At 48.1% G+C, this 23,638-nt stretch overlaps 2 protein-coding genes across 4 annotated transcripts; both read left to right on the plus strand.

Annotated features, from left to right (window-relative positions):
• Positions 1-12: 12 nt before the first annotated feature.
• Positions 13-8,550, plus strand: Cnpy4 (canopy FGF signaling regulator 4). 3 transcript variants are annotated; one of them, XM_004666320.2, is made up of 6 exons: positions 13-260; positions 3,757-3,883; positions 4,634-4,730; positions 4,980-5,102; positions 7,370-7,487; positions 7,581-8,550. In XM_004666320.2, the coding sequence occupies exons 1-6, from the start codon at positions 143-145 to the stop codon at positions 7,706-7,708; spliced, it is 711 nt and encodes a 236-aa protein (XP_004666377.1). In that variant the 5' UTR covers positions 13-142; the 3' UTR covers positions 7,709-8,550. The 3 variants fall into 3 exon arrangements, with proteins under 3 accessions (XP_004666377.1, XP_044999452.1, XP_044999453.1); XM_045143517.1 differs by lacking the exon at positions 13-260 and adding an exon at positions 342-816; XM_045143518.1 differs by lacking the exon at positions 13-260 and adding an exon at positions 803-822.
• Positions 8,551-10,805: 2,255 nt separating this feature from the next.
• Mblac1 (metallo-beta-lactamase domain containing 1) lies at positions 10,806-15,128 on the plus strand. The gene is made up of 2 exons (XM_004666219.2): positions 10,806-11,947; positions 14,441-15,128. Exon 1 carries the CDS (start codon positions 10,894-10,896, stop codon positions 11,701-11,703), a length of 810 nt encoding a protein of 269 aa, XP_004666276.2. The 5' UTR covers positions 10,806-10,893; the 3' UTR covers positions 11,704-11,947; positions 14,441-15,128.
• The last annotated feature ends 8,510 nt before the right edge of the window (positions 15,129-23,638 follow it).

Here is a 23,638-nt window from a genome sequence, read left to right on the forward strand (position 1 = left end):
GTGCGCATGCGCCAAACCGGCCTGGCGGGATTTCCCTCCCAGGAGGTGGCGGGCGACCCCGCCTGAATTTAAAGCGCCCGCTTCCTTCGCGGAGTTGGTTTTGAACAGGCAAACGGTGGTTGTTCGTGCACTGCGTGTGGTCATGGGGCCTGTGCGGTTGGAAGTATTGCTGCTTGTTCTGGCGGCGTACGGTGCTTGGGCTGGGGCGCCGAAAGAGGAGGAAGATGATGACACAGAACGTTTGCCTAGTAAATGTGAAGGTATCTAGATGGGGAAGTTTTCTGTTTGCATCTCTCTTCGATCTCCTGCCTCTGGTCTGGACCGAGGGGTCTATGATGGATGGGTCACTCAACCTTCTAGAAACCCCGAGGGATGTTCTGTTGGAGCGTGGCACAAGTGGAACGGGAACGAGGGAGGGAACGCATAAAGCCACCCTGGAACTGGTACTCCATTTCCCAGGACACTTCCAGGGGGAACACGCTTTTTCTTCTTGGCGGCTTGTGCCCCAGTGGATTGTGGGAATTGTAGTTCAAAGGACGTCGACCTTAAACTACCCAACTCTTCTGAGCATCTTCAGGGTAGTTCCCTCCTGTCACCCACCAGACCTAAATCTAGACAGTCTGCAGGGGCGGGGTGTGAGACTCTGATCGAGTGGACATCCTGTGACTCGCCCAAGCAGAGACGCTTGCAAATTACAGGCCCTATGCCCTCCCTTAGGGGGTTTGAGGTTGAGTAACTCAGCACTTGAAGCTCATAAACAAGACGTGGAGAGGCCACCAACTGGAGCTTACCCATCAGTGTGAGGCTTCGCACAGGGTGTGTGTATGTATGCAAGCAGCGTCTTCCCTGACTGCATTAGTGTGTAGCCCCATTGGGAGAGAACCGGGGCATTGAGTGTCTTGTGGTAACCCGTTTTCTTTAAAAATATATATATTTATGAGGGCTAGGCAGATGACTTAGAGGTTAAGGTGCTTGCCTGTGAAGCCGAAGGACCCAGGTTTGATTCCCCAGGTCCCAGGTAAGCCAGATACACAAGGTGGTGCATGTGTCTGGAGTTCGTTTGCAGTGGCTAGAGGCCCTGGTGCTTCCATTTTATCTGCGTCTTTCTCTCGCTAATAAATAAATAAAATATTAAAAAATACATTTATGGCCGGGCGTGGTGGCACCCGCCTTTAATCCCAGCACTCGTGAGGCAGAGGTAGGAGGATCACCGTGAGTTTGAGGCCACCCTGAGACTACATAGTGAATCCCAGGAGAGCCTGAGCTAGAGTGAAATCCTAACTCAAAAAACAATAACAAAAACAAAAAAGAGAGAGAGAGAGAAAGAGAGAGAAAGGAAAGAATTGGCGTGCCCAGGCTGACCAAGAACTCACTCTGTAGTTTCATGGTGGCCTTGAACTCAGTAATCCTCCTACCTCTGCCTCCTAAGTGCTGGGATTAAAGGCAGGTGCCACCACGCCCAGCTTAAAGGTTTCCTCCTTTGGATGTCTTACTCCTCCTTAAAAAAAAAAAAAAAAAAAAAAAAACATTAGTTATTTAAGAGAGAGGGAGAGAGAGAATGGGCACACCAGGGCCTCTAGCCACTGCAAATGAACTTCAGATACATCAGCTACTTTGTGCATCTGGCTTATGTGGGTCCTGGGAAATTGAACCTAGGACCTTTGACTTTGTAGGCAAGTGCCTTAACTGCTAAGCCATCTCTTCAGCCCATCTTCCTTTCCTTTTTGGTGGGGGTAGGGGCGAGTTTGAGGTAGGGTCTCACTCAAGTCCAGGCTGACCTGAAATTCACTCTTTAGTCCCAGGCTGGCCTTGAACTCAGCAATCCTACCTCAGCCTCCTTCCTACCTCAGTCTCCCTCCTACACCAGTCTCCTGAGTGCTGGAATTAAAGGCCTGTGCCTGCACACCCAGCTATTTTTTTTTTTTAGCATATGTAGATGAAAGCTTTAAAAAAAAGTTTTTATGGACAACTTTCGTAAATATAGACAATATACCATGATCATCATCCCCTCCCACAATCCTCCATTTTCCTCTTCCCATCCCTCCTCCACTGAATCCTCTCCTTCCTACTAGTTTGTCTTCTATTTTGATGTTATCATTTTCCCCCCTCCTATTAAGCAGGTCTTGTATAGGTAGCATTAGCCACTGTGAAGTCATGTATGCCTAAGACACTTTGTGTCTTTGATTTCTTCCCTTTGGCTCTCATATTCTTTTTTGTTTGTTTGTTTTTTGCTTTTTGAGGTAGAGTCTCACTCTGGCCCAGGCTGACCTGGAATTCACTATGTAATCTCAGGCTAGCCTTGAACTCACGGCGATCCTCCTACCTCTGCCTCCCGAGTGCTGGGATTAAAGGCGTGCACCACCATACCCGGCCTTGGCTCTCAAATTCTTTCTGCCACCTTTTCTGCAGTGGTCTCTGAGTCTTGGGGGGTGTGATAGAGGTCTTAGTTAGTGCTGAACACTCCACTGTCCCTTATGAGTACTTTAGTGAGTTTTGAGTCACCCCAGTGATTGCCAACATCTGAAAAGAGAAACTTGAAAAAAGTGTGAGCACAGTGCCCGACACTACCTACACAAGACCATCATGAGAGGAGGAAAAGATCATGACATCAAAGTCAAAGAGAGACTGATGGCGAGGGGGAGGGGAGATGAGGGAAAATGGAGTTTCAAAGGGTGTTGCAGTCAGGTTGGCATTGCTGGTAGAAATCACCCAACCATGAGCAGCTTGTGGGGAAAAGGTCTTATTCTGGCTTACAGGCTCAAAGGGGAAGCTCCATGATGGCAGGGGAAACAGTAGCATGAGCAAAGGGTGGACATCACCCCCTGGCCAACATCAACAGCAACAGGAGTGTGTCAAACACTGGCAAGGGGACACTGGCTTTAACACGCATAAGCCCGCCCGCCCCCAACAATACACTCCCTCCAGGAGGCATTAATTCCCAAATTTCCACCAGCTGGGAATCTAGCATTCAGAACCCTTAAGTTTATGGGGGACACCTGAATCAAACCACCACAAAGGGGAAAGTGGGAAGAGGGAGGGGATTGCCATGGGTTATTGCATATAACTATGGAAATTGTCAATAAAAAAAGTAAATAAAAAGTGATGGTAGTACCAGTGTAATGGCATAAGCAGAAGTATTTTGCATGCCCTGCTTTAAAACTTTTTTTTGTTTATTTTTATTTATTTATTTGAGAGTGACAGACAGAAAGAGGCAGAGGGAAAGAAAAAATGGGTACACCAGGGCCTCCAGCCACTGCAGACAAACTCCAGATGCGTGCGCCACCTTGTGCATCTGGCTAATGTGGGTCCTGGGGAATCAAGCCTTGAAGTGGGGTCCTTAGGCTTCACAGGCAAGCGCTTAACTGCTAAGCCACCTCTCCAGCCCATGCCCTGCTTTTTTTAAAGAAAATATTTTTTAATTTTTATTTATTTGAGAGCGACAGAGAGAGAAAGAGGCAGAGAAAGAGAAAATGGGTGCGCCAGGGCCTCCAGCCACTGCAAACAAACGCATATGCCCCCTTGTACATCGGGTTAACGTGGGTCCTGGGGAATCGAGACTCAAACCAGGGTCCTTAGGCTTCTCAGACAAGCGTTTAACTGCTAAGCCATCTCTCCAGCCCTCATGCCTTGCTTTTAAACATGGGTTCTGGGGCTTGCATTCAGGTCCTCATGCTTGCAAGGCAAGCGCTTTACTAAGTGGGTTCCATCTCAGCCCTCACTTGTCTTGTTCATCCCGTTGGACGTCTCTTCTGTCAGTGTGTAAACTGCTGAGCATGGAGCTACAGGAGAAGCTGAGTCAAACTGGCCGGTCACGAGAGGTGCTGGAGCTGGGGCAGGTGCTAGACACAGGCAAGAGGAAGAGGCATGTGCCTTACAGCATTTCGTGAGTATTTTTGTTTGTTTGTTTGTCTTCCATCCCTCCCCCTAAAAGGACCCATAAGAGTTCTTGAAATAGCAAAGAGCCCCCCCCCCTTTTTTTTTAAAGAATTTATTTTATTTGCTTGAGCCGGGTATGGTGGTGCATGCCTTTAATCCCAGCACTCGGGAGGCAGAAGTAGGAGGATCACTGTGAATTCGAGGCCACCCTGAGACTACATAGTGAATTCTAGGTCAGCCTGGGGCTAGAGTGAGACCCTACCTTAAAAAACCAAAAATATTGGGCTGGAGAGATGGCTTAGCGCTTGCCTGTGAAGCCTAAGGACCCTGGTTCGAGGCTCGGTTCCCCAGGTCCCACATTGGCCAGATGCACAAGGGGGCGCACGCGTCTGGAGTTCGTTTGCAGAGGCTGGAAGCCCTGGCGCGCCCATTCTCTCTCTCTCCCTCTATCTGTCTTTCTCTCTGTTTCTGTCGCTCTCAAATAAATAAATTAAAAAAAAACACCCCAAAATATTTTATTTATTTACTTATTAGAGACACAGAGAGGGGGAGAGAGGAAGAGAGTGAGAGTAAGAATGGGCACACTAGGGCCTCCAGCCACTGCAAATGAACTTCAGATACATGTGCCATCATGTGCCTCTGGCTTATGTGGCACCTGGAGAATCGAACCTGGGTTTTTAGGTTCACAGGCATGCACCTTAACCACTAAGCTGTCTTTCCAGTCCTCAAAGAGTCTTTATTTCCACTCTTCCCTCAGTGAGACCAGGCTGGAAGAGGCTATGGAGGACGTGTGTGAGCGGATCCTGGATTACAGTGTCCATGCTGAGCACAAAGGATCACTGAGATATGCCAAGGTCAGATCCTTCCCTAGGAAGGACCCCACTTCTCCTACACAGTGATCCATATACCAGGTCCTCAAGGGATATCTGGCTATCTCCCTGCCAACCCCAAATCTGGAATGTTCCCTTGTTACAGTCAGACTTCTGCATCCTGAGATCGTGGGACTCACCTGAGTCTCCGGCAGTTGTAAAGCTGATGTGGTGGAGTGGAAAAGGAAGAGGGGGGGTGATGGGCTGGGCTAATACCAAATTTCCACCCCTCAGGGTCAGAGTCAGACCATGGCAACACTGAAAGGCCTGGTGCAGAAGGGAGTGAAAGTGGATCTGGGAATCCCCCTGGAGCTGTGGGATGAGCCTAGTGTGGAGGTCTCATTCCTCAAGAAACAGGTAGGCCAAGCTACCACACTGTCCAGGGAGGTGAGAAGGGAACCTGAGGGAAGATGTAGGTGTGTGATTTGATGTAGGGGATGTCCACTTCTGAGCCAGAAGAGCCAGACTAAGGACTGTGCCATTGATTAAAGTAGGCCCCAAAGTATATTTAAAAGTAATATCGGAGGGGTTGGTAAGCTATAGCTTAGTCAGAAAAGGATAAAGTGCTTGCCTTGCAAGCATGAGGACCAGAGTTTGTTCCCCAGAACCCACATAAAAATTCTGGTGGAAGGTACGCATGGTGGCGCACGCCTTTAATCCCAGCACTCGAGAGGCAGAGATAGGAGAATTGCCGTGAGTTCGAGGCCACCCTGAGACTCCATAGTGAATTCCAGGTCACCCTGGGCTAGAGTGAGACCCTACCTCAAAAAAAAAAAAAAAAAAATGTTGGTGGAGGTTAGTACACACTTGTAATCTTAGTGCAGGCAGGGGAAGAGATGGGAAGGTTTTTGGGGCTCAATGCCCAGCAAATCTAGCCTGACCAGTGATCAACCCTATTTCAAAGAAGGTAGATGGGGGCTGGAGAGATGGCTCAGTGGTTAAAGGCACTTGATTCCAAAGCCTGCTAGCCTGGGTTTGATTCCCCAGTACCCATGTAAAACTAAGTACACAAAGTGGCACCTGGGTCTGGAGCTTATTTGCAGTGGCAAGAGGCCGTGGTGTACCCGTGTTCTTTTTTTCTCTCTTCTAATCTCTCAAGTAAATATACATTTATTTTGGGCTGGAGAGATGGCTCAGCGGTTAAGCGCTTGCCTGTGAAGCCTGAGGACCCTGGCTCAAGGCTTGATTCCCCAGGACCCACGTTAGCCATATGCACAAGGGGGCACATGCATCTGGAGTTCGTTTGCAGTGGCTGGAGGCCCTGGCATGCCCATTCTCTCTCTCTCTCTCTCTCTCTCTCTCTCTCTCTCTACCTCTTTCTCTCTCTGTCTGTCGCTCTCAAATAAATAAGTAAAAATAAACAAAAAACTAAAAAAATAAACATTTATTTTATTTTATTTTATCTTGTTTTTTCAAGGTAGGTTCTCACTCTAGCTCAGGCTGACCTGGAATTCACTACGTAGTCTCAGGGTGGCCTCGAACTCACAGTAATCCTCCTGCCTCTGCCTCCCGAGGGCTGGGATTAAAGGCGTGCTCTACCACGCCTGGCTAATCAACAATTTTTTTTTTAAAGGTGGGTGGTGTTCCTGAGGAATGACACTTGTAGTTATCCTCCATATGTACACACACAAATACATATGGATGTGTAAAAACACAAACAAATAGGCTGGAGAGATGGCTTAGTAGTTAAGGCGCTTGTCTGCAAAGCCTGAGGTTCAACTCTCCAGATCCCATGTAAGTCAGATGCACAAGGTGACACATACTTCTGGAATTTGATTCCAGTAGCTGGAGGCCCTGGCACACCAATTCTCTCTCTTGCTCTCTCTCTCTCTCTTTCTCTCTCTCTTTCATGGGGGGGGGAGCCAGTCTGTGGAGCTTGCCTCAAAAAACTAACACTAGATGTGATGGCTCACACCTCTATATTCCCAGCACAAGAGGCTGAGGTAGGTAGGAGGATCACCATGAGTTCAAGACTAGTGCACGCCTTTAATTCCAGCACTCAGGAGGCAGAGGTAGGTGAATCATCTTGAGTTTGAGGCCACCCTGAGACTAGTGAATCCCAGGTCAGCCTGGACTAGAGTGAGATCCTACCTCGAAAAACCAAACAAAACCTGGAAGCGAATACTGTCTCACCAGTGCTTGCTGAGCACCTATGTCCAGGATTGTGGGCCACACGCTTTCCAAGTACTTCCTCATTTTACCTTCACCACAGGCTTAGGTGGTAGGAAGATAACCCAATTCTATTTATTTTATTATTGTTGTTTTCGAGGCAGGGTCCCACTCGAGCCCAAGCTGACCCAGAGCTCACTTTGTAGCCCCAGGTTGGCCTCAAACTCACAGTGATCCTCCTGTCTCAGCTTCCCAAGTGCTAGGACTAAAGGTGTGCACCATTGCCCCAGGCCCAGTTTCTGTTTTGCAAGCAAAGGCATTGAGACTCAGAGTTTACTAAACTATGTAACAGAGTAGACATTAGTCAGTGCTTGTTGAAGAAAAATCACACATCCAACAGTCAAGCTTAATCTATGGCTTCCTGCCTCTCCAAGGTCAGTCAGCTGGACTAGGAAGACAGAGGTCTTTCCTAGCCCAACAGAGCAGGTACTCCTCCTGCCCTTCCTCTCCACCAGTGCGAGATGATGCTGGAGGAATTTGAAGATGTCGTGGGAGACTGGTACTTCCACCACCAGGAGCAGCCCCTACAGCATTTTCTCTGTGAAGGTCATGTGCTCCCAGCCTCTGAAACTTGTAAGTGTGAAGGTCAGACTCCCCTCCTGCCAGGCCACAGCCTCTCCTATGCCCAGAACCAATATTTAAATTGTTTTCTCTCACCCTACCTAGCTTGTCTCCAGGAAACTTGGACTGAACAGGAGAAGATCGGAGGTGGGCAAGAGAAGGAGCAGGAGGAGGAAGAAGAAGGGATGACCAGGACAACAGAAGACCCCAAGCATGACCCAGAAGAGCTGTGACCCTTGCCTTTGAGCCCCCAGCAGGGGTCCCAGAGAACCCCCTTAAAGTCTGAGATCTCCCTGCCCCCACAGCTATAAGGGTACTTGTGAGTGACCTCATCCTAGGGTGTATAACTCCTCTCCATATGGTCTCGGGCAGGATCTTGTAGATACAGGGTTGCGTGACTGCAGCAAGAATTGTGGGAGAGTAGGTGGCTGTCCTGCTTCTATAGGTGAGCCATATCTAGCTTCTTAAGTTGATACGTGTGTGTGTGTGTGTGTGTGTGTGTGTGTGTGTGTGTGTGTGTTGACAGTATTGAAGCTTTCCTCTGCAAATACCTCTAGCTGGTTCTCACCTGTCACCCAGCGGCATGGAGCTGGATGGTGCGATGAAAGAGGTCTATTTTCTTAGACCTTTATGAGAGGTTATGGGGGCCAGGGTGTGAATCAGTTGGTGAGAGCTTGCCTAGCATGCACAAAGCCTTAGATTCAGTCCCCAGCAGAGCATAAAACAGCATGGTGGTGCAGGCCTGTAATCCCAGAATTCGAGGTGGAGGCAGAAGGATCAGGAGTTCAAGGCCATCCTCAGCAACAAAGCAAGATTGAGGCCAGCCGGGGCTACATGACATTCTGTCTCACAAAAGAAAAAGAAAAGGCTAGAACTGACATTTTCAACAGCCTGCAGCCAGGAAGCTGCCTACCAGCAAAGCTCTGTGTGAGGCAGGACACTGGATGTGGGTGATGCGTGGTGGTGAAGCACTGCTCTCAGGTGGGGTAGATACTTGGTTTACTTCATATGAATTTCACAGGTGCCAAATTTTCTATATTGCTATTAAACTTATTTTTTAGTTTTTAAAACCTTAGTTTTTTTTTGTTGTTGTCGTTTTTGCATGTGTATGTATGATGGGTGTGGGTGTGTGGAGGTCAGAGGTCATTGTTGTGTGCTTTCTTCAGTTGCCTTGTTCTCAACCTTATTCATGTATTTATTGGCGTTTTCAAGGTAGGGTCTCTAAGCCCAGGCGGACCTGAAACTCTAGCCCTGCACTGGCCTCAACATCGCATCCTCTTACCCCACACCACGCCCAGTGTTCAACCTTGTGTGCTTTTTAAAACTAAATATTTATTTTTAATTTTTTTGTTTATTTTTATTTATTTATTTGAGAGTGACAGAGACAGAAAGAGGCAGATAGAGAGAATGGGCGCGCCAGGGCCTCTAGCCACTACAAACGAACTCCAGACGCGTGTCCCCTTGTGCATCTGGCTAACGTGGGTCCTGGGGAATCGAGCCTCGAACCAGGGTCCTTAGGCTTCACAGGCAAGCGCTTAACCGCTAAGCCATCTCTCCAGCCCCCCCCCCCCCAAGAAAAAATATTTTATGAATTCTGTGGCCTCACGCGAGCTAACAGGAGCGGGCGGGAGGGGATGTGAAGGCAGAGGGGGCGGGGCCTCCGCAGACCGAGCCCGACCGCGCGGCTCCACCGTGCAAACGCGAGGGAACCGGAAGTGGTCGGGGGGCGGGGTCTTCGCCGCCACCTCCGCAGTGGCATCTTGTTCGGGGACAGCAGAATGGGCAGATGGAGATCGAGTGCCGCAGAGTGATGGTCCCAATCCAGTGGTCCAGTTCCTCTATAGTGAGAAGTGATGAAGCTATTCTGTGTGTGTGTGTGTGTGTGTGTGTGTAATTTTTGAGAGCGACAGACACAGAGAGAAAGACAGATGGAGAGAAAGAGAATGGGCGCGCCAGGGCTTCCAGCCTCTGCAAACATATATATATATATATATATATATATATATATATATATATATATATATATATATATTGTGTGTGTGTGTGTGTGTGTGTGTGTGTGGTAAGATCTCGCTCTGGCCTAGGCTGACCTGGAACTCACTATGTAGTCTCAGGCTGACCCTGAACTCACAGCGATCCTCCTACTTCTGTCTCCCAAGTTCTGGCATAAGCGTAGTAGCCCCAACCTTTAAAAAAAACAAACAAACACGATACCAGCTGGATCTAGTTTTTAAATTATTTTATTTATTTGAAAGTGAGACAGGGAGAGAAGGAGGCAGATATACAGAGAAAATGGGCGCGTCCGGGCCTCCAGCCACTGTAAAGGAACTGCAGATGCGTGCGCCCCCTTGTGCATCTGGCTAACGTGGGGTCCTGGGGAATCGAGCCTCGAACCGAGGTCCTTAGGCTTCACGGGCAAGCGCTTAGCCGCTAAGCCTTCTCTCCAGCCCTGGAACTGGTTTTATACGTGCACATATGGCTGGTAGATGTCGAAGCATCCAGTGGAGCCTTGGCGGCTGTCCTGTTAGTCACTAATGGCTGTCAGGCTCTGGAATCGACATAGGGGAGTAAGATAAACTTTTTTGAGCCCAGAAACTTTTATTTTAGTGCCAGGAGAAACTGGCGGATGCTGAAGCGATGGGGAGAGAGAGGTCCTCGGAAACACCGACTAAAGGGGGGGGGGCAGGGTTACGACTTAAGGGAAACTGCCCCGCAAGGAAAGGGCCTTGGGTGGTGTGATGGAGGTGGCATTCTCCGCCCAGGTGTAATCAATTACCAGAATAGGAGGCGGTTCCAAGAACCTTCTAGACAAGAACAGGTGGGAGGAAGGGGACCGGGAGAGATGAGTCAGGGACATTTACAATGGTCTTCTGCAATTCTGCAGCCCTAGGACTCTGGCAGGAGTCAGCGGAACAGAAATGCAGAGAAGCTCCCCGGCTTCTGTGCAGCTCCCAGCTGCACAGGCTGCTGTATACGCCGGAAGGAAAAAAAAAAAAAAAAAGTTACACTGCGTGGCCTGCTTCGGCCACCATCGTTGGGCTTACGGGATCTCGTAGAGGACAAAACTCACGCCTTCCTGACTTCTGCGGTGTTTCTTCCCCCCCTGAATAAAGAACTAAAGTGGTGACCCGACCTAGGTCCAAGGTGGACAACGGATAAGACGAGAAGGAGGGAAAACGGGAGGGAAAAGGGAAATCTTTGAACGCGCGAGGACGCATCACGATACTAACAGGCCCGGGTCGAAAACGCCGCGGAAGGGCGGGATCGCCACCATCTTGGGCAGGGGGTTGAGGGCGGGAGGGGCGGGACTTCTGGAGAGCGTCCCTTGGGTGACGGCGAGGCGAGCTGTGGGAACGGGAGAGACGCCGCAGGCGCCCACAGCCCTGTTCCTTTTTTGCTCAGCCCAACCGCCCCCGCCATGAGCCGCCCCGCGGTGAGGACCGAGGCTCTGAGCAGGGACGCCCCGCTGCCGACGGCCGGCCGCGCCTACTCCGTGGTGGTGCTGCTGCGCGGCTACTCGGGCCCGGCGGGGCTGGGCGACGCCGTGCGCGCCGACGGCTCGGTGACCCTCGTCCTGCCCCGGGCCTGGGCTCCGGCCTCGCGCGGGCCACGGTCCCTTCCGGCGGACGGCGGCGCCCAGAAGGCCCTGGAGGAGGCGGCCCGTGGCCCCATCCTCGTGGACACCGGGGGGCCCTGGGCTCGCGAGGCGCTGCTGGAGGCTCTGGCCGGGCAGGGCGTGCGCCCCGACGACGTGACGCTGGTGGTGGGGACCCACGGACACTCGGATCACATCGGGAACTTGGGACTTTTCCCGGAGGCTGCCCTGCTGGTCTCCCACGACTTCTGCCTCCCCGGGGGTCTCTACCTATCGCATGGGCTGTGCGAAGAGCAACCTCTGGTCCTGGGAGCCGGGCTGCAGGTGTGGGCCACGCCAGGTCACGGGGGCCAGCGGGACGTGAGCGTGGTGGTGGAGGGCACGAGCCTGGGCACCGTGGTGGTGGCGGGAGATGTGTTCGAGCGGCAAGGAGACGAGGACTCGTGGCAGTCGTTGAGCGAAGATACGGTGGCCCAGCAGCGGAGCCGGATGAGGATTCTGGGCATTGCCGATGTGATCGTGCCGGGTCATGGAGCCCCTTTTCTGGTGATCAGAGAAGGGGAGAAGAGATCTGGGAATAGCCCACCACTGGAATTGGTGTTTGAAGATAAGGAGTCGGCTGTGCACCAGTGAGCCCAGACAGGGACTGGAGACCAAGAGGCCCAGGGGACCCTTTCAATCAGTCAGTGCAGGCAAGGCTTGCCACTTCCAGCTTTCCCAGGACTGGACACAGTGCCTTTGCCATTGCCATTATCCCTGTCTCTGCCACAGAACTGGGACCAAGCATAGCTCAGCTCTGTGCATCCTCCATGGGCCTCAGTAAGATGCAAGAATATTCTTGTTTAGGATCCTGCAAAATAAAAATAGGTTCTGCACGGTAAGCCACACTGTCCTAATGTAAATATAAAACACGAGAGTTTGCTAACCAGAAGCTCCAACAGAGGAACACTCACCAGTGCATTTCTCCTAGCATGTAAATTGCTGAGTAGGTGCAGGGAACAGGTGACCCCTTAATTACCTGGCTTTCATTCATTCACTTTTTTTTTTTTCCCAGAGGTAGGGTCTCACTCTAGCCCAGACTGACCTGGAATTCACTATGTAGTCTCAGGGTGACCTCGAACTCGCAACGATCCTCCTACCTCTGCCTCCCAAGTGCTGGGATTAAAGGTGTGTGCTACAATGCCAGGCCTTGTTTTATGTGTTTGAGACTAGGTCTTACTCTCATTCACTTTTTTTTTTTTTTTTTTTTGAGGTAGAGACTTTCTCTAGCCCTAGCTGATCTGAAATTCACTATGTAGTTTCAGGTTGGCCTCGAACTCACTGCGATCCTCCCACCTCTACCTCCAGAGTGCTGAGTGCTGGGATTAAAGGCGTGTGCCACCGTGCCCAGCTCATTTGTGTATTTATTCAGTGGGTATTCAATAGCTGTCATGTCTCTAGCACTGTACTAAGTCGTGGGATACAACAGTGAGCAAGCTAGACAAACCCCTGTCCTACATGAAGATACGTCCTATGCAAGAGACAGACAAGTAAACACCAATAATAGCAACCTAACAGTTATAAATTTGGTTAAACGGCATGGTGGCTCATGTCTGCAATTCCAGCACTTGGGAGGCTGAGGCAGGCAGAGCACCGTGAGTTCAAGGCCAGCTTGGTCAGGTCAGAATGGGTTACAGTTGAGCCTTTGTCTCAAAAAAAAAAAAAAAAAAAAAAAGTGGCTATAAATTAAGGCTCAGGAAGGGATAAAGACCAGACGTGAGAGAAGTGTTGATTACTTTTGGTCAGGGAAAGTTTCTCAAGATTGTATGCATGGTGTGTGTCAGGTATAGTGGATGCACACCTGTGTGTAGATATACACATACCCATGTTCATGTGAACAGAGGTCCACAGCGTTTCTTTGAGACTGGACATCTCTCTCAATCTGGAGCTGCCATCTTAGGTCAGGCTGGCTGACCAGCAAATCCCAGTGGTTGTCCTGTTTCCAACCCCTGCAGACTAGAGTTACAGGCATGTGTGCCCATGCCTGGCTTTTTATGTATGTGCTGGAGATTGAACTCATGCCCTTATGCTTGAGTAACAAGTGTGCTTACCCACAGAACCATCTCCCCAACTCCTGAAGAAGTTTTTTGTTAAGCTCAAACAGCATAACCTCACTAGTTTTCAAGTAACCATTTTTTTGCTGAAAGTGGTGGCTCACTCAGGAGATAGCCAGAGGATCAGGAATTCAATGTCATTAGCTATATTTTGAATTTGAGGCCGGCCTGAGCTATGTGAGACTCTCAAAACAAGAAGGAGGAGGAAGAGAAGGAGAGGGCTAGAGAGATGGCTTAGCAGTTAAGGCACATGCCTAAAAAGCAAAAGGACCTAGGTTTGATCCTCCAGAACCCACATAAGCCAGATGCACAAGGTGGCACACGCGTCTAGAGTTCATTTGCAGCAGCTGAAAGCTCTGGTGTGTCCATTCTGTTCCTCTCTCAAATAAATAAAAAAGAAGAAAGGCCAGCCTGAGATTACATAGTGAATTCCAGGTCAGCCTTGGTTAGAGTGAGACCCTACCTTGAAAAAACAAAATATTGAGAAAAAAAGAGAAAGAAATAGGGGCTGCAGAGATGGCTTAGTGGTTAAGGCCTTTGGCTGTGAAGCCAAAGGACCTAGGTTCAATTCCCTAGGACTCACAAAAGCTAGTTGCACAAGGTGGCGTATGTGTCTGGAGTTCATTTGTAGTGGCTAAAGCCCCTGACATGTCCATTCTCTCTGCCACTTTCTCTCAAATAAACAAATAAATAATTTTTTGGATTTTTTTTTTTTCAAGGTAGGGTTTCTCTCTAGCTCAGGCTGACCTGGAATTCACTGTGTAGTCTCAGGGTGGCCTCAAACTCACAGCCATCCTACCTCTGCCTCCTGAGTGCTGGGATTAAAGGCATGTGCCACCATGCCCAGCAGTCAATTAGTATATAATATATATGTATATATTTTTGTTTTTCTTATTTTTTTAGTTTTTATTAGCATTTATTTATTTATTTTTTTTTTTTTTTTTTGAGGCAAGGTCTCATTATAGCTCAGGCTGACCTGGAATTCACTGTTTATTCTCAGGATAGCCTAAACTCTCAGTGATCCTCCTACCTCTGCCTCCCAAGTTCTGGGATTAAAGGCGTGCACCACCATGCTCAGCTCAAATAAAATATTTTAAAAAGCGATTATTAGGAAAATTAAGTGACTAGCACATAAACTGGGCCATCAACTGTCATTGCAGAGTGTGTTGAAAAGCTGTATTGTGAAGGACAGGGTAAGAGCTTTATCCCCTGAACCATCTCCCCAACCCTGATAAGTCTTTCCTAACTCTGATTTTTTTTTTTTCCTTTTGCTCAAGTTTGCAGATCAGTTTTGTAGTGCCACTGGAGTGTGGCAACAATGTGGTCCTCCTGCCTCCTTTAGTAACATTCAAACAGCAATCAACAAAGACCAACCAGCCAATCCTAGAGAAGTGAATGCCCAGCTCTTTGCAGCACTGATCGCATGGACAGCAAAGGACACTGATGTTTTGATAGATTCCTTACCCAGTGAGGAGTCTGCAGCTGCTTTACAGGCTGCCAGCTTATACAAGCTGGAAGAGGAAAACCATGAAGCTACCACGTGTCTGGAGGAGACATGCTTCTGGAAAAATTCAAAGTGCACTTGTGGACATTGCCCAGTCACAGCTGAGGATGAGAAGTGGTACCACAGCCAGCCTCTTCCAGACTGGAAGAACTGTTTCAATTCCAGTGAAATGTGCATCACTTACATGCAAGCCTTCCCAAAGTTACAGACAAAGCATAATGTATAATGTTCCCTTTTCTAGTTGTTTTTGTCTTCCAGTTTTGCTCTTCATAAATATGCTTTTAAAATCGTAAAAGAAGAGGAAGGAGAAGAAAGGTGGGCGGGGTGATGGCTCAATGGTGAAAGGGATTTGCTTTCAAAGCCTCCTGTTCCTGGTTTAGTTCCCCAGTACCTCTGTAAAGCCAGATGCACCAAATAGCTCATGTGGCAAGAGGCCCTGGTGAAGTCTCTCTCTTCTTGAAAATAAATAATGAATGCATTAAGAAGAAGAAGACTGCTGGAGAGATGGCTTAGCAGTTCCGTCGCTTGCCTGTGAAGCCCAAGATGCATGGTAGAACCTCCAGGTCCCACATAGCCAGATGACCAGTGCACAATGTTGCACATGCGCCACAAGGCGGGGCATGCATCTGGAGCTCGTTCACAGCCGCTGAAAGAACTGGCACTCCCCCTCTTCCCTCCCTCTTTCTCTGTTTCTCGCATACTAATAACAATAACAAACAATAATAATAGTAGCAGAAAGGGGTGGGGAGGAAGAAGGAAGAAAAGAAAAACTTGTTCTGAGCCAGGAGTGGTGGCACACTCCTTTAATCCTAGCCTTCAGGAGGCAGAGGTAGGAGGATTGCAGTGAGTTCAAGGCCACCCTGAGATTACATAGTGAGTTCCAGGTCCGTCTGGGTGAGAGCAAACCCTACCTTGAAAAATAAAACAAAAAAACCACCTGTTTTGAGTGGAGAAAGGATTGCAAGAATAGGATAGGCTGGATTAATTAATAAACCAATGCAAAGTCAGTTACAGAAGGTGATGACACCTGTCCTTATCAGAGGTTTTATTATACTTATGATTCTCTTCACAATCTTGCCCCAGCCCCCAGGCCCTTTTGTCAACCGTTCTCAGAGGCACTTAGATGGGGCAGACGGAGAAGAGTAAATCAGCCAGGTGTGGTGGCGCACACCTTTATTCCCAGCATTTGGGAGGCAGAGGTAGGAGGATCACTGTGAGTTTCAGGTCAGCCTGGGACTTCAGAGTGAATTCCTGGTCAGCCTGAGCTAGAGTGAGACCCTAACCTCGTAAAAAAAAAAAAAAAGAGTAAGTCCACTTCAGTCCACTTGCAGACAGTGAGCTTTCCTTAGTGGATACTGCCTTGTAGGGCTGGGGTACCTTTAACCACTGAACCGTCTTTCCAGCCACTTCCCTCCCCTTTGCCCACCACCCCTTTTCAAAACAGCTTCATGTAATCCAGGCTGGACTCAAACCCACTATGTAGCTGAGGATGACCTCGAAGCACTGACCCTTCTTCCTGCACCTCCCGAGTGCTGGGATTACAGAAATGCATTGCCATATCAGGCTATTGATGCCCATCTTTTATCAGCAGAAAGTGAGCTGCTACAGACAGAATCCAGCCACTTCTAGTCTCAAAACTCCAGTACCTTGGACAGCGGCTCTCACAGCGCCCAGGGGAGGGGCCCAGCCATCACTAATACTGCAAAGCAAACAGAAGCTGTCCTGAGCCTGTCCTGTTCTAAGCACTTGATACACACTAACTTATTTTCTCCTACCACAGCTCTGTGATATAAGCACAATTACCACATGTTTTTACAAATTAAAAGAAAAGGCGCAGGCCTTTTATTCCAGCACTCCTGAGGCAGAGGTAGGAGTATCACCATGAGTTCGTGGCCACCTTGAGACTACATAGTGAATTCTAGTTCAGCCTGAGCTAAAGTGAGACTCTACCTCGAAAGACAAAACAAAACAAAAAAACACACCAAAACAAACAAACACACAAGCAAACAAAACAACAAAAAACACAAGTGCACAAAGTTGTAAGTAATTTGAGTAATCAGAAATGAACTGAATAGTAATTGGCAAATATTAATAGGAATTCAAATCCATCAACCTTGCTGTTACAGAGCCGCTGGCTGGGCTTCACCTCCACACAACATGCTGAGGCGGCTTACACATTAAGTCATAGTTTTCTTTTTTCTAATATTTATGTGTGTGTGTATGTCACCAGGGTCTCTTGCCACTACAGGCTAATGCCAGATGTTTGCACCACTTTTTGCACATTAAAAAAATTATGTATTTGCAAGCACAGAAAGATAGAGAAAAGAGAGAGAGATAGAGAGAATGGGTATGTCAGGGCCTCCAGCTGCTGTCAACTTCAGATGCATGCACCACTTTGTGCGTCTGGCTTTAAGGGGGTAGCGGGGAATCAAACCCAGGCTATTAGGCTTTGCAGGTAAGTGCCTTAAACACTAAGCCATCTCTCTAGCCCTATTACATCTTGTTAAAATATTTAAAAAATTATTTTCAAGGAGAAAGAGAGAGAATATGGGTACACCAGTGCCACTGCAAACGAACTCCAGATGCATACAGTACTTTGTGCATCTGGCTTTACATGGCACCAAGGGCTGGAGAGATGGCTTAGCGGTTAAGGCACTTGCCTGCAAAGCCAGAGGACCCAGGTTTGATTCCCCAGGACGCACGTTAGCCAGATGCACAAGGGGGCACTTATGTCTGGAGATCATCTGCAGTGGCTGGAGGCCCTGGTGTGTCCATTCTCTCTCTCCCTCTCCCTCTTTCTCTGTCAAATAAATAAATAAATACATATTTTTTAAAAATTCTTGGACTAGAGAGATGGTTTAGCTGTTTAAGGCATTTGCCTGGAAAGCCTAAGGACTCAGGTTCGATTCCCCAGTACTCATGTAAGCCAGATGCACAGGTATGTGTCTGGAGTTCATTTGCAGTAGCTAGAGGCCCTGGCATGCCCATGCTCTCTCTCTCTCTCACTCTCTTTCTTTCTCTCTCTCTCTGTGTCTCCCTGCCTCTCTCAAATAAATACAAAAGAACAACATTAAAATCCTTATTATTTTGTGTGAATGTGCTACATGTGTGGTGCATGCACACGTGTGTGTGCAGAAGAGTGCCAACTGTGCACACATGCAGAGGACAGAGAGAACATCAGGCGTCCTCCTCTATGACACTTCTGTGGTATTTCCTTGAGATGAAGTCTTTCACTGAACCTGGAGTTTCTGGTTTTTTTTTATTGTTCTGTTTTTTTTTTTTTTGAGGGAGGGTCTCACTCTAGCCCATGCTGACCTGGAATTCACTATGTAGTCTTAGGGTGGCCTTGAACTCCCAGCAATTCCCCTTCCTCTACCTCCCGAGTGCTGGGATTAAATGCGTGCGCCACCATGTCCAGCTGCTGCGGCTTGTCTCAGTCAGACTGGCTGAGCAGCAAATCCCAGCGATCCTCCCGTCTCTGCCCACATCAGCATGGGGACTACAGGCGTGCACAGCACCTGTGTGATCGACTACTTCCTCCCTTCCTTTCTTCTCTCCTTCCAACCCTCCTCCCTTCCATCTTTTCTAATTTATTTTATTTTGCTTTTTTGTTATCTTTTTTATTTATTTACTTTTTAAATTTTTATTTATTTATTTGAAAGTGACAGACACAGAGAGAAAGAGCCAGATAGAGAGAGAGAGGGGGGGAGAGAATGGGTGTGCCAGGGCCTCCAGCCACTGCAAACGAACTCCAGACGCATGTGCCCCCTTGTGCATCTGGCTAAACGTGTGTTCTGGGGAATCAAGCCTCGAACTGGGGTCCTTAGGCTTCACAGGCAAGCGCTTAACCGCTAAGCCATCTCTCCATCCCATTGTTATCTTTTTTTAAAAAAATTATTTTTATTTATTTATTTGAGACAGACACAGAGAAAGGAGAGAGAGAGAGAATGGGCGCGCCAGGACCTCCAGCCACTGCAAATGAACTCTGGACACTTGTGCCACCATGTGCATCTGGCTTATGTGGGACCTGGAAAATTGAACTGGGGTCCTTAGGTTTTGCAGGCATGCACCTTAACCGCTAAGCCATCTCCCCAGCCCTTTTTATTTATTTTATTTTATTTGTTATCTTAAGCCAGTGTCTTACTATGTAGCCCAAGTTGGCCTGGAACCCTTGATACTTTTGCCTTCGTCTTCTGAGTACTGGGATTTACAGGCGTGCTGACTTTGGGCTGTTGCTTTCTAAACACTATTCCTCCTTGTCTGGGCTATTGTAAGGCCACAGAGGATACTGGGAATCCTCAACACATCCAGTGGTTCTTCAAGCTTCAGCAAAATTATCTCCTGTCAGGACCATCACAAACAGATGGCTTGAACCACTCCAGGCACAAGATGGCAGAATTCTCATCACATTCCATGGATTTTTTTTTGTGTGTGTGTTTATTTCAAATGGGGTTTCACATTGCAACCCAGGTTAGCCTGGTACTCTCTACATAGCCAGCACTGCTCCTGAACTTGTAATGATCCTCCTGCCTCAGCCTTCAAGTGATGGGATTACGGGACATTGCATGTTTTCATTTATTTATTTACTTGCCAGCAGAGGGAGATAGAAGAGAGAGAGAACATGTATGCAACAGGGCCTCCAGCCTCTCCAAACAAACTCCAGATGCATGCACCACTGGGCACCTGTCTTTACATGGGTCCTGGAGAATCGAGCCTGGATCCTTAGGCTTTGCAGGTAAGCACCTTAACTGCTGAGCTGCCTCTCCAGCCTGGCATTGCATGTTTTAAAAAGAATTGTGCTAGCCGGGCATGGTGGAGCTCGCCTTTAATCCCAGCACTTGGGAGGCAGAGGTAGGAGGATCGCTGTGAGTTCGAGGCCACCCTGAGACTCCGTAGTGAATTCCAGGTCAACCTGTGCTAGAGTGAGACACTACCTCCAAAAACAAAAACAAAATGGAAAATTAAAAAATAAAAAGAATTGTGCTTAAACCAAGGATGCTGTGACATGCCTGTAATCCCAGCATCAAGGAGACAAAGGCAGGAGGATCTTGCGTTCCAGGACAGTGTGGGCTATGTAGTGAGCTCAAGGCCTGCCTGGGCTGTATGGTAAAACCTAGTCTCAAAAACACATAACAGCTGGGCGTGGTGGTGCACGCTTTTAATCCCAGCACTTGGGAGGTAGAGGTTGGAGGATCGCTGACAGTTTGAGGCCACCCTAAGACTACACAGTAAATTCCAAGTCAGCCTGGGCTACAGCGAGACCCTACCTTGAAAAACCAAACACACACACACACACACACACACACGGCTGAGGAGATGGTTCAGTCAGTAAAGTGCTTGCCATGTGAATTTGAGGACCTGATCCCTAGTACCCACTAAATGCCAGGAATGGCAATCCCAGCACTTGAGTGGCAGAGACAAGCTGATTCCTGAGGCAAGCTGGCTAGCTAGTGTAACCGAATCCATGAGCTCTGGGATCAGCGAGAGATCCTATGTCAATAAATAAGGTGGAGAGGGATTGAGGAAAATACTCAATACCATTGGCCTCCACACTCATGCACACACATGTATGAATATGCACACATGCATATGCATACCACACACATGTACATGCAAACAAAAACCCCATCTTGTGCTTCACTGAGAATGTGGGGAAGGCAGGATGCTAACTAGTGGAAGTTGGCTCACACTGTGTGAGAACTGGCATATAACAGGTGCTCAGGACAAATGGTTAGTTGATGTGAAGATATAAATGATATGGGTAGGTATAGTAATTATAAGAAGCCAGATTCAGGGGTTGGGACAGGTTGACACTTCCAGCATTCTTCTATTTCTCTCCTTCCCTCTGGAAATGAATCCTCTTTATCCAAGAACCTGTGTGGGGCTGGAAACATGGCTTAGTGGTTAAGGCACTTCCCTGCAAAGCCTAAGGACTCATGCCTGACTCTCCAGGTCCCACATAAGCCAGACACACAATGACGCAAGGGCAAGGTCACACATGTGCACAAGGTGGCACACGCCTCCAGAGTTCAATTGCAGTGGCTGGAGGCCCTGGCACACCAATTTTCATTCTCTCACTCACTCTTGGCATAAAAAGGCAGTCTATTGGGCTTGCCTCAAGAAAAAAAAAAAAAAAGAATCTGCGTGGGATGACTTGACAAGGTATTTGGCTTGTCATTTTCTCTCGTGTCAGGCTGTGTGGTCTTAGGACACAGAGAAAAGAAACATGCAAAAGTGCTTTGCTGGGGCATTTGCATTGTTTCCCATGAGCACCTTGTGTTCAGGGCCCTGAAGGACAGAGCCTGTGTGCCTGTGTGGTAGAGGTGACTGTGCTTGGTAAAAGGATGCTTTAGTGACTTTGTGACAATGTAATCCATTCTGAATGGAGCCCAGCTGTAATCCCAGCTATTTACAGGAGACTTAGGTAGGGGATAAAAAGTTCAAGGCTTATTAATGCTACAGAGGAAGGTCAACGCCAACCTGGGCAACTTAGCAAGGCCCTGTCTAAAAATAAAAAAGAATTAAAAGGGGCATGGAATATAACTCAGTGACTCGCTTAGTACGTATGGGACCTAGAGCAAACCTCCCTCCCCTGTATCTGGATTTTGCTGCATCTCCCATAGGAAATAGCTTCTGGCCCTGCCACTAGAGGGCAGTCTATGCTTAGCTCTGACCCCTAGTTTCCTCAGGCTCTTAAAATTTTTCTGGACTCCAAAAACCAGATTTTTTTTTTAATGAAAGCATCCTTTTTTTTTTTAACGTTTAAAAATATTTTATTTATTTATTTGAGAAAGAAAGAAGCAGAGAGAGAGAGAGAGAGGGAGAGAAAAGAGACGCACCAGGGCCTCCAGACACTGCAAATGAACTCCAGATGCATGCACCCCTTTGTGCATTTAGGCTTATGTGAGTCCTGGAGAATTGAACAGGATCCTTTGGCTTTGCAAGTAAATGCCTTAACCGCTAAACCATCTCTCCAGCCCCAGAGGATTTTTTGTTGTTGTTGTTTTGAGGTAGGGTCTCACTCTAGCCCAGGCTGACCTGGAATTCACTCTGCATTCTCAGGGTGGCTTCGAACTCACCGCGATCCTCCTACCTCTGCCTCCCCAGTACTGGGATTAAAGGCGTGCGCCACCACGCCTGGAATTTGTTTTAATTTTAATTTATTTATTGGCAAGCAGAGACAGAGAGAATGAGAGTACGTGTGCCAGGTCTCTAGCCACTGCAAACAAGCTGCAGAGACATGTGCCACCCTGTGCATCTGGCTTACATGGATACTTCGCAGGCAAACACCTTAGCCACTGAACCATCTCTCCAGCCCAAAAATCTTTTTTTCCCCCTCCGTGGTGTTTGATTCAGGTGTTCCCCATAAACTTAGGTGTTCTGAATGTTAGGCTCCCAGCTGATGGAGATTTGGGAATTAACGCCTTCTGGAGGGAGTGTATTGTTGGGGGCGGGCTTATGGGTGTTATAGCCAGTTTCCCCATGCCAGTGTTTGGCACACTCTCCTGTTGCTATGGCCCACCTAATGTTGGCCAGGGGGTGATGTCCACCCTCTGCTCATGTCGTCGTTTTGCCTGCCTTCGTGGAGCTTCCCCCTCGAGCCTGTAAGCCAAAATAAACATCTCTTTTTTGCACAAGCTGCTCTTGGTTGGGTGATTTCTACCAGCAATGCGAACCTGACTGCAACACCTTCTTGCTGCTTCCAGCACATCCTAGACTTAGCAGGAGTTTGTTTATATGCTGATGGAGGAAGCCTGACAAACCCCAAAGGAAACCTGTATAAAGGCACAGATAGCAGGGTGTGGTGGCGCACGCCTTTAACCCCAGCACTCAGGAGGCAGAGGTAGGATGATTGCCATGAGTTCCAGGCCACCCTGAGACTACATAGTGAATTCCAGGTCAGCCTGGGCTAGAGCAAGTTGCTACCTTGAAAAAAAAAATCTGATTTGTTAACCCATACTGCAAACCATCCACTTTCTTCACACATGTATAGCATATATAGCATGTGCATGCATGTATGTTTTGATGTTCATATACATGTGGATGCCCATGTGTGTACATGTTGTGCATGTTCAGGTAGAAGCCAGAGGTCTTTTAGGTGTTTCCTTCCCACATTTCCTTTTTTGAGGCAAGGTATCTCACTGAAACTAGAACTCATAGGTTCAACTAGACTATCCAGGTAGCAAGCCCTGGTGGGGGTCCTCTTTCTATCTCCCCAGTGCTGGGATTAAAGGAATGCATCTCCAAGCCCAGCATTTTAGATTTTATTTTAATTTATTTATTTATTAGAGACAGAGATGGGGAAAGAGAGAGAGAAAGAAACAGTGAGAAAAAAAAATGGATATGCTAGGGCCTCCAGACACAAGTGCCCCCTTGTGCATCTGGCTTATGTGGGACCTGGAGAATCAAACCAGGGTCCTTAGGCTTCAGGGCAAATGCCATAACCGCTAAGCCATCTCTCCAGTCTCATTTCAATTTATTATTTATTTATTTAATTTTAGGGAGAGAGAGAGAGAGAGAGAGAATTGGTACACCAGAGCCTCAGCCACTGTAATTGAACTCCAAACGCTTGCGCCACCTAGTGGGCATGAGCAACATTGTGCTTGCTTCACTTTTGTGACTTAACTTGGGATCTGGAGAGTTGGGGTCCTTAGGCTTCACAAGCAAGGGTCTTAACCATCTTAAGCCACCTCTCCTGCCCCGAGCCCAGCGTTTTATGTGAGTGCTGGGGATCTGAACTCAAGTCCTCCTGCTTGCATGGCAGGCACTTCACCCACTAGTCCATCTCCCAGCCTAAATCATCCATGTTTTGAGAAAAGTCAGAAATCGATATTTTCACAAAAAATTGTGAAAATGTTTAAATATCAATAGCACCTTATGTTTGAAATTCCAATTTTGACCATGGATGAACTAGGAAATCCCTCCTCTTGGGAGTGTCACGGCTTTTTGCTCTGCTCACTCAGAGCACTGA

Source organism: Jaculus jaculus, chromosome 2, assembly GCF_020740685.1.
Source record: "Jaculus jaculus isolate mJacJac1 chromosome 2, mJacJac1.mat.Y.cur, whole genome shotgun sequence".
NCBI classification, from domain to species: Eukaryota; Metazoa; Chordata; class Mammalia; order Rodentia; family Dipodidae; genus Jaculus; species Jaculus jaculus.